Raw genomic sequence first — 10,973 nt, 5'->3', positions numbered from 1 at the left:
ACCTGCTGGGCTCAGGCGATCCTTCTGCCTCAGCCTTCCAAGTAGCTGGAACCACCGGCACGTTCCACCATGCCTGGCTTCTTGCTAGTATACTTTAGGGAAGTAGAGTGAAGGAGGAAATTCAGACATTCATTCTTGACTTGTCTTAAATAAAAAAGAGTTTTATTACTTACTTGGCATTTAAAGTGGGAAGGCTAATACAATGTTGATGGAAGTCCTTGTGAACCTACTTTAGAGACTTGCTTACTAGATTTTAGATATTGCTAGTGCTTGTTTTACAACTTTTTATAGTAGTGAGTTAAAGGTAAACTTTACCTATTCTTATTTAGCTGTATAAATTTGTATAAAACTTTATTCAAAAACATTTAGTTTGAGAATCATAGTGCAAGATTTTATCTTTCTTTTTTTTTTTTCTTTTTTTTGAGTTGGAGTCTCACTCTGTCGCCCGGGCTGGAGTGCAGTAGCATGCTCTCAGCCACCGCAGCCTTGACCTGCGGGGCTTAGGCAATCCTTCAACTTTAGTTTTCCAGATACCTGGAACCACAGGCATGCGCTACCATGCCCAGGTGATTTTTTTTATTTATTGTAGAGATGAGGTCTCACCTTGTTGCTCAGGCTGGTCTTGAACTCCTAAGCTCAGGAAATCCTCTCACCTCCACCTCCCAAAGTGCTAGGATTATAGGTATGAACCACTGCACCCTGCCAGTAGTGCAAGATTTTAAGGGAAGTTTTGTATTTCCACAGACGGAAATTCTGAAAGAATAGTGTTTAGTTTGGCACAGTGGCTCACGCCTGTAATCCCAGCACTTTGGGAGGTAGAAGTGAGAGGATTGCCTGAGCCCAGGAGTTCGACACCAGCCTGGGCAACTTGGAAAGACCTCATCTCTATTAAATAGATAGAAGATAGATAGATTGATAGGTAATAGATAGTAAGTCAGTCAATCAAATATGGTTTCTTCTGAATTACTCATGGTTTTACTGGTCACTGACCTGACCCAAGCAAATTAACACTATCTTTTTTGTAGTTAGGATATGTTTTGGGGAGCAAAGATTATGTAGCTACAATGGGAAAGACAACATAGCCTAATGTCACTTGATTTTGACTTATGTCCAAAGAAATTAAATTTGCCCCTAGATTTCGTTTTTGTTATCTTATTGTTTTTGTTAGCATCTCACTCTGTCACCCAGGATGAAGGGCAGTGGCACTATCACAGCTACCGTACCTCAACCTACTGGGCTCAGATGATTGTTCCATCTCAGCCTTCCAAGTAGCTGGAACTACAGGTGCATGCCACCATGCCAGGCTAATTTTTTTTTTTTGTAGGAACAAGGTCTCACCATGTTTCCCAGGCTGGTCTCAAACTCCTGGGTTCAAGCAATCCTCTCACTTTGACCTCCCAGAGTGCTGAGATTACAGGCGTGAGCCACTGCACCTAACCAGCTCCTTAAATAAGACTTGTGCAGATAAGATGAGATGAAATCAGGACTCTAGTGTGCACATAAACTTGAATCTGAGTAGATAAGTGCATTACAATTTAAATTTTCATTGTATATACTCCTTTTCTCCCAATTTTGCTTTTTCTTGTTAGTCTAAGTATTACCTTTATGAACTCTCCAGTTACCCCAAATGTATTATCTGGGTATTGTTGGAGATGTGTTTCTTGTCTTCACATTTCCTGCTGCTGCCGCTCAGCAGCCCTGTGTGCTGCCTGACCTTTCACAGTATGCTCTTCCCTGTGGGTCACCGCCACAGTGCTGGGCCCAGCCTGCGCCGTCTCGCACTCTAAAGAGTTGGTGTGTCTTCTCAGCCAGTCTTAGCCAGTCCATTCTGTTTATCAGAATTATCTTTCTAAAATTCTGTTTTTAACCAGTTTCCTATTCAAAGTCCTCTTAAGACTTAGACCTAGCCGCACTTTGAATTAGTCTCTTTAAACATGTACTTCAGAACTATCCAGTCTTGATCTGCAATCACTGTCATTTTTATTCTTTATTGAAAATTCTCTTCCTCCCATGAATGTCAGCTTTCTTTTTCTTACATTCTTGAGTACTGCGTTTTCTGTGAGTTTTTCTTTGGCTCTTTTTGCAGAGCTAGCAACCTTTTCCTGTTGTCTTTCACATTTTGTTATAATTTCATCTGTCATCTTTACTAGCACTGTCAATTTTGATATATATATCTCATTCATCTAAGTATTGAAATAGTTTGTTTTTGTGGAATGTTATTTTACATATGAGCATAAATTCTTTGGGCATAAACTTTAATGGACCATCTTACATTCCTGGAATTTGATTATATTGGATATCTTAATAAGATCAAGTGAAGTTCAGAAATCTTTACTTATTGTAGTTTTTTTAGTATATATATTTGTAATTGATTTTGATAAACCATATTTCATCAATTCTAAGGCACATCCTCTTCGCCTCCATTTTAACATTTGAAGTAAGAGTGTGTCTTAACATTGATGACATCTTATCTTAATCTGGAGGATTTTTTTCTTTCTTAGAGGTACTTAAAATAATGATAAGTTTTAATGGTTGATGACATGTTAAGTAAAGTATAGTATTTTTTCTTAAAATGAAATTTTTTTTCTGCCTACAGTTTGGGTCATCAGGTATGCTTAGTGGTGAGAGGGGTTTTTTATTCCTTGGTAGCTTTTAGAGTTTGCTGTCTGACTAGTATTTTAAGTTTGAAGAGTTGGGTAAAGACGTCTAGTCATACAAAAAGTTGCATTTTAGTTATCTCACAATGACTTTTTAAAAATACTTAGATGCTTAGGTTAAGCCTGCTTTTTAATTATAGTTTTTTACCTTTAGGTGGAAGATGAAACTGTCTTACACAACATTCCTTATATGGGGGATGAAGTGTTGGATCAGGATGGCACTTTCATTGAAGAACTAATAAAAAATTATGATGGAAAAGTACATGGAGATAGAGGTGAGCCGTATGTTTATTGTTTATTGTCTTGGAAAGTGGGGGCTAAAAAATTCAAAAGATACTGTGGTTTATTTAAGCATAGGGCTTGAAAACTTTTTTTTTTTTTTTTTTGAGTTGGAATCTCATTCTGTAGCCCAGGCTGGATATACTCACGGCTACTGCAGCCTCGCCCTGCTGTTCTCAGGTGATCCTTCTGTCTCAGCCTTTCAAGTAGCTGGAACTACAGGTGCACGCCACCATGCCAGGCTAATTTTTTCTTTATTGTAGAAATAAGGTCTCACCAAGCTGTCCAGGCTGGTCTCGAATCCATGGGCTCAGGTAATCCTTTCATCCTGGCCTCCCAAAGTGCTGGTATTATAATCTTGAGCCACCACGCTTGGCTTGAAAACATTTTTTAATATAAAATTTAAGTTATGCACTGAACTATAAAGCACTGTCCTGGTCTCATAAGCCCAAAACTTTCAGTGTTTTCTTTTTTTTAATTGCAGAATCATGTTTGCCACCTGATAATTATCCATAGTTGGTTATAACCTAAATTATAATGGCAGTAACATGTAAATTAAATCTAAATTGTTTGAGTTTTAGGATTTTTTGGTAGTAAAATTAACTAGGATTGGGCTCTGCTTATGGGGCATTTGGGGCTCCAACAAGCCCTAGTGCTCAAAAATGTCTTCTCTAGTAGGCTATACAGTTTCTGAAATTTGATTATTGGAATCATGGCTTCAGGTTTTTTGTGTCCAGGAAGCCCTGTTAAAGCATCCAAGAGGGTAATTGTAATATCATTATCATCCATTGTCATTATCAGTGGAAACCAGGGTCTGAAGTGATCAGTTAAAGGACACATAATATTGTTTGAAAAGAAGCTAAAGCCATACTTTAAAGCCATACTTTAGTTCCTTCCTTCAAGGCTTTTGGAGGGAGGTGATTCAAGAGAACGTGACAGGTATTGAAGATAAATTCTGCTTCCTAATTTTGCCTAAGGTTAGTCCTGACAGTGATCTTATGTTTTCCTCTCTCATTTTAATAATAATATTATAGTGCTAATTGGTAGGCTATGGCTGTTTCTTTTGAATTAGAAAAGGCACACAAGCTTTTGTCATTACCACTTTCTTTCCCCTCTGTCTTTGTGACATATGACTTGATGAATTTCAGAATGTGGATTTATAAATGATGAAATTTTTGTGGAATTGGTGAATGCTCTTGGTCAATATAATGATGACGATGACGACGATGATGGAGATGATCCTGATGAAAGAGAAGAGAAACAGAAAGATCTGGAAGATCACCGAGATGGTATGTCAGATTTAGATTTTTGTATAGCCATTACCACATTTTTTCAAAAACTGTAGAGTAAAAGTAGGACTTGGTTCCTTATTTTTCTTTGTGAAATTATAATATCAATAGTAACATAACAAAATTAACATATTTGCCACGTTTTATCTTCCACTTGAGCATCTTTATTTTTCTTGGCTAGCAAAAGAACATAAATAATCTTGTGTGCTTCACTGAACAGTCATCATCATCATTATAATGTTTAACATATTGATATTCACTCTGTACAAGTTCTGTGCCTAATCACTTTCAATGCTTCAGTTCACTTAATCCTTGTAACAGCTTCATGAGGAAGATGTTATTATAAGATCCATTTTATATATGAGGGGATAGATTCAGAGAGGCTCAGTGACTTTTATAAGATTACATATTGGAAAGAATAGAACCTTGTGGTGATACCTCAGGTTTAACTCCAGAACCTGTGCTTTTACCCTCCTATACTAGTTGTGGCTTACCAGAAAAACACCAACTCTAAGACAAAGCCCAGAGTGGGTGTTCTCTGCTTGGCAAAGGTCATGTTAAGAGAGCATAGAAAAAATTGGGGGAAAACTGCAATTTTATTTTATTTTATTTATTTATTTTTTTGAGTTGGAGTCTCACTCTGTCGCCCAGATTGGAGTGCAGTGGCACACTCCCATCTACCACAGCCTTAACCTGCTGGGCTCCGGCGATCCTTCCGCCTCAGCCTTCCAAGTAGCTGGAACTACAGGCGCGCGCTACCACGCCTGGCTAGATTTTGATTTATTGTAGAGATAAGATCTTGCCAAGTTGCCCAGGTGGGTCTCGATCCCATGGGCTCAGGCAATCTACTCACCTCAGCCTCCCAAAGCGCAGGATTACAGGCTGAGACATCGAGCCCGGCGAAAACTGCAGTTTTAAAACAGCATACTCTTTTTTTTTTGAGTTGGAGTCTCACTCTGTCACCCAGACTGGAGTGCAGTGGCCGCTCCTGGCCACCACAGCCTCGACTTGCTGGGCTCCCGCGATCCTTCCACCTCAACCTTCCACGTAGCTGGAACTACAGGCGCGCGCTACCACGCCCTGCTAGTTTTTTTTGACTTATTGTAGAGATGAGATCTCCCTGCTCAGGCAGGTCTCGAACCCGCGGGCTCAGGCAGTCCACTCACCTCAGCCTCCCAAAGGCACAGGATTACAGGCTGAGCCACCGAGCCCGGCATAGCATACTCATTTTTTAAAGAGTGAAAACTCGTTTGCTTCCATTCTATTTTCCCTCTTTCATATTTCCCTTTCACATTATTTCTCCCTTTCGTATTCCCTGTTTAGATAAAGAAAGCCGCCCACCTCGGAAATTTCCTTCTGATAAAATTTTCGAGGCCATTTCCTCAATGTTTCCAGATAAAGGCACAGCAGAAGAACTAAAGGAAAAGTAAGATTTGTACCTTTGAGACAGTCTTGTCCCGTATGGTATGTAACTCACCATTTTGGTTTATTACAGGCCAAACTAATGTAGCTGAGGAGCCACTCCACTCATTTGTTTATAGTGTTCTCAAGGTATATGAAGCAGTAATCTGGTAGATGTGTGGTACTCTGCACTATAAAACATTTATTGAGATAGAATAAGTGTATATATAATTTATATATACTCATACACATGCAAATATATCTATCTATTTTTGTCTTTTTGAGTCGGAGACTCCTCATTTAGAAGAAAATTCTCTGTGTACTGGAAGAAATTATTATACAGTTGATGTTTAATTAAAACTAATATAGTAATACCCTCTTCTATAATATACCTGAATCATATCAATAAATTTGAATCTTGACAATACCATGCATTTTATATATTTTTTAACTTTTTATTTGTTTGTTTGTTTGTGTCAGGGTCTCTGTCACCCAGTCTGGAGTGCATTGGCACAATCACAACTTAATCACAGCTTCAACCTCCTGAGTTTAGGCAATCCTTTTGACTTCACTTACCAGGTAGCTGGGACTACAGGTGCAGGCCACCATACCTGGTTAAATTTCTGATGTTTTCTAAAGGCGAGGTATCACACTGTGTTGCCCAGGCTAGCATGCATAACATTTAATTGGCTCTTTATTTAAATGAAGATTGTTGTAGGTTAGAGGCATTCCTTTGCATTTTAGGCAAGATAAACGTAAAAAATAATACATGGAAACCTTTTAGAAACTTTATTTTCACCATGCATGGTGGCTCACACCTGTAATCCCAGCACTTTGGGAGGCAGAGTTGAGAGGATTGCCTGAGTCCAGAAGTTCAAGACTAGCCTGGGCAACTTGGCAAGACATTGTCTGTACAATATAAATTTAGCTGGGCATGATGGCGTGCACCTGCAGTTCCAGCTACTTGGAAGGCTGAGGTGGAAGGATTGTCTAAGCCCAGCAGGTCGAGGCTGTGGTGACCATTAACTGCCACTGTGCTCTAGCCTGGGTGACAGAGTGAGACTCCAACTAAAAAAAGGGAAAGAAAGAAAATAAAGTTTCTCTACTTTCATGGCCACCTTGGCCTCAACCTGCTGGGCTCAGGTGATCCTTCCTCCTCAGCCTTCCAAGGAGCTGGAACTACAGGAGTACACCACCACATCCTGCTAATTTTTTAATTTATTGTAGAGATGAGGTCTCACCAAGTTTTCCAGGCTGGTCTTAGGCAATCTTCTCACCTCCACCTCCCAAAGTGAGGATTACAGGCATGAACCACCACTCCCGACTAAAACTTTCCTTTCAAAAAAATGATTTTTTTCCTCCCTATTTACTTACATTTTTCTTGTTTAATGTCAGATATAAAGAACTCACAGAACAGCAGCTCCCAGGCGCACTTCCTCCTGAATGTACCCCCAACATAGATGGACCAAATGCCAAATCTGTTCAGAGGGAGCAAAGCTTACATTCATTTCATACACTCTTCTGTAGGCGATGTTTTAAATATGACTGCTTCCTACATCGTAAGTGCAATTATTGTACGTTTTCATTTTCTTTGTTATGAATTATATCTTAGAGCATCCTGGAAAGTGCTATCATTTATTACAGCTAGAATTTATCATGTAATCTTGTAGTTAATAATGAAAAATATGTTCAGATCTCAGTATTGTTATTTTTACTTTGTGGCTTGAGGATTGCTCTGAAATCTTTTGCATGCATTTCACTTGGACTACTATTGCCCACTAATTTGGAATACAGGTCAGTAATTTTTCCATAAATGCTAATTAAACAATTGTTTTATAATAAAACTATTATTATGAACTCACTTATAACCCAGAGCAACATTGCTGATATTGATGAACAAATTGTGTTAAATAAGAAAATTGGCTAAAAAGATATTCATGTAAGTTCTTGTCTGTGTACTATAAAAAAAATTTTTTTTCACCCTCTGGTTAAGTTGCTTTTTAAAATGCCTGCATTTGAGTATAAGTAAAGCATAAATTATTATTAATGAAATTTAAGAATGGCATTCTCTGACATTTCTGGGGAATACATTTTCTGAGCAAATTTTCCTGGTAATTTAAACTTGCTTAAGCACAATTTAAAAAGAACCAATACTTTTGAGGCACATATTTTGAAAATGTATTGTATAACTCCTAATTTTCTTAGGGTAGCTTACTTAATATAGTTTAACTTTTTCCATATTATATTTTAGTGTGTCTGCTCATGACATTGTATAATATCTTGAGGGACTTTTGGCCTATGTAAAGGTGTTTTTTTGTATCCTAAATGGCCCCGTATTGCTTTGCCATTTTGTGCCTACCTTTTACAGACGCGCCCCCCCCCCCGCCTCATTAACCTGTGGTACATCTTAATGTTAACATGTTTGCCCAAGCAGCTATATCTCACCTTCTTTTTTTTTTTGAGTTGGAATCTCACTCTGTTGCCCAGACAGGAATGCAGTGGCCGCTCCCGGCCACCGCAGCCTCGACCTGCTGGGCTCTGGCGATCCTTCCGCCTCAGCCTTCCGAGTAGCCGGAATTACAGGCATGCGCTATCACGCCCGGCTGATTTTTTGATTGTAGAGATGAGGTCTCGCTGCCCAGGCGGGTCTCGAACCCGCGGGCTCAAGCAATCCTCTCACCTCAGCCTCCCAAAGGCGCGGGATTACAGACTGAGCCACCGAGCCTGGCTCTCTCACCTTCTTTTAAGTTTTTGCTCTATTTACTTATTTTTGTTGCAGCTGTTGATTGATGTGTATATTGGTCTGAAAATGTTAAGATTTGTTTTTGGGTGTGATACATTAGTGGTTTAATTATCTTAAATTAGAAAACTTTGAAGCAGATTTTTAGAATTATCATATTTATATCCTTGCAGTTGTCTTCACTCCTACTCCAGTTTAAATTGTTGATTTGGTGGGGTTTTTTCCTCCCTCTCTCTTTTTTTTGAGTTGGGTTCTCTCTGTTGTCCAGGCTGGAGTGCAGTGGCATGATCATGGCTCACTGCAGCCTCTACCTCCTGGGCTCAGGGCAGTCCTTCCACCTCAGCCTCCCAAGTAGCTAGGACTATAGAGGCACATGCCACCACGTCTGGTCAATTTTGGGTTGGGTTTTTTGGGGTTTTTTTTTTTTTTTGTAGGAATAGGTTTCACCACATTGCCCAGGCTGGTCTTGAACTCTGGGCTCAAGCAATCCTTCTGCCTCACCCTCCCAAAGTGCTTAGATTATAGGCATGAGCCACTATGCCTGGCCCTATGATTTTGTGGTTTTAATAATTTATAGTAAGTCATCCTCTTGTTGCTTCAGCTCTTGGATAGTTATGCCTTTTAAGTAATTGTCTTGAATTGCATTTTTATTTTTATTTTTTGAGTTGGAGTCTTACTGTGTCGCCCACCAGGCTGGAGTGCGGTGGCATGCTCATAGCCACTGCAGCCTTGACCTGCTGGACTCAGGCGATCCTTCTGCCTCAACCTTCCAAGTAGCTGGAACTACGGCATGTGCCACCATGCTGGCTAATTTTTTTGTTTATTGTAGAGATGAGGTCTTGCCAAGTTGCTCAGACTGATCTTGAACCCATGGGTTTAGGCATTCCCCTCATCTTGTGAATTGCATTTTAATTCCTCTTTTCATATCATCAATTTATAAGTTATGTCCACTTTTTATTAAGAATATTGTAAATTGTATTCAGATACCACCATGGCAAAAGAATGTGGTAGAAGCTCTATTTTGGAGTCACTGAAAGGGTTCTTCTAGTTTGTTTATAGATGCAGCATTTAATAAACTTGTACAATGAATTACAGAAATAGGATACTACTTTTAAACACTATTATAAAAATTATTACATTAGTTTTTTGACAGCAGAAAAATATGTCTAAGAGTTATTTTCCTATTCAGAGATGAATAATTTTGATGAACCTTGAATCAGTTAATAGTCATTATTCAAGCTAGAAGTAGATAGAAATATTTTACTTTAATAAGTTGGCTTTCATGGGGCTAATCGACTGTCTGCTGACAGCATTTGGTCGCCTTGGGTGCGACTCTACTGGGCCTGTCTTTCTTTTTACAAAGAGCCAGAGTCTTCACTTTTCAGCCCTTCTGAATTCTGTAGCTACTTCGTTGTTTTATACAACTCTGACTAATAAAATACCATACACTATATATTTTTCTAAAATAAGTTATTGAATAAGTCATATTCCTTGCTGTCTGCCGGGGATATGTTCTGAGAATGTGTTACTAGGTGATTTTGTCATTACGTGGACATCACAGAATGACTTACACATACTTGGATGGTTCAGCCTCCTACACACCTAGACTATGGCCCATTGCTCCTAGGCTGCAAACCTGTAGGGGGGTACTATACTAAATACTATAGGCAATTGTGATGAAATGGTAAGTATATGTACATTTTTTTTTTTTTTTAGTTGGAGTTTCACTCCGTCGCCCAGACTGGAGTGCAGTGGCTGCTCCCGGCCACCGCACCCTCTACCCACTGAGCTCCGGCAATCCTTCCGCCTCAGCCTTCTGAGTAGCTGGAATTACAGGCGCGCGCTACCATGCCCGGCTCATTTTTTATTTATTGTAGAGATGAGGTCTCGCCAAGTTGCCCAGGCGGGTCTTGAAACTGCGGGCTTAGGCAGTCCATTCACCTCGGCCTCCCAAAGGCACGGGATTACAGGCTGAGCCACCGAGCCTGGCTTATATGTACATTTAAACATATCTAAGCATAGAAAAGGTACAGTGAAAATACGGTATTTTATGGGACTACTGTTGTACATGCAGTCTGTCATTGACAGAGACAGTGTTATGCCATATGTGACTATATATTGAATATTTAAATATAGTATTTTGTGCTTTAGTGGTTGTTTTTTCATTTTCTGTTTTGGGAGTACCCTACAATTTTCTCATAGAATTGTGAGGATTAGGTGGATTAATTTATGTGAAATACTTAAAAATAATACCTAACTCCTATTAGCTATTGTTCTTAATCACATTTCAAAAAAGCATGAAGATGTGCCAGGTCTGGTGGCTTACGCCTGTAATCCCAGCCACTTGTGGGGCTGAGGCAGAAGGATCACTGGAGTCCAGGACTTTGAGATTGCAATGAGCTATGATCACTCCATTCTGGATGACAGAGCTAGATAATGTCCCTGTCTCTTAAAAAAAAAAAAATAGGGCCAGGCTCAGTGGCTCAGCCTGTAATCCCATGCTTTGGGAGGCCGAGGTGAGTGAATTGCCTGAGCCCGGGGGTTCGAGACCTGCCTGGGCAACTTGGCAAGACCTCATTTCTACAATAAAAAAAAAAAAAAATTAAC

The 10,973-nt window shown here is 39.5% G+C and overlaps 1 protein-coding gene across 7 annotated transcripts in view; it reads left to right on the top strand.

Moving 5' to 3' along the window:
- Positions 1–10,973, top strand: part of EZH2 (enhancer of zeste 2 polycomb repressive complex 2 subunit) — a 43,264-nt gene that overhangs the window by 14,906 nt on the left and 17,385 nt on the right. For 5 of the 7 annotated variants that reach the window (XM_008057369.2, XM_008057367.2, XM_008057370.2 and 2 more), the window contains 4 exons: positions 2,812–2,932; positions 4,085–4,225; positions 5,549–5,651; positions 7,022–7,185. In XM_008057369.2, the coding sequence (XP_008055560.1) occupies positions 2,812–2,932; positions 4,085–4,225; positions 5,549–5,651; positions 7,022–7,185 (529 nt within the window). Of the gene's footprint in view, positions 1–2,811; positions 2,933–4,084; positions 4,226–5,548; positions 5,652–7,021; positions 7,201–10,973 lie in introns of all 7 variants that reach the window. The other 2 variants (XM_008057366.2, XM_008057364.1) reach the window with 1 other exon arrangement.

Source organism: Carlito syrichta, unplaced genomic scaffold (genome assembly GCF_000164805.1).
Source record: "Carlito syrichta isolate Samal-C Ts95f unplaced genomic scaffold, Tarsius_syrichta-2.0.1 Scaffold302975, whole genome shotgun sequence".
Classification (NCBI taxonomy): Eukaryota; Metazoa; Chordata; class Mammalia; order Primates; family Tarsiidae; genus Carlito; species Carlito syrichta.
The sequence above is the reverse complement of the archived record's forward strand: the minus strand, read 5'-3'. Positions and strand labels throughout refer to the sequence as shown.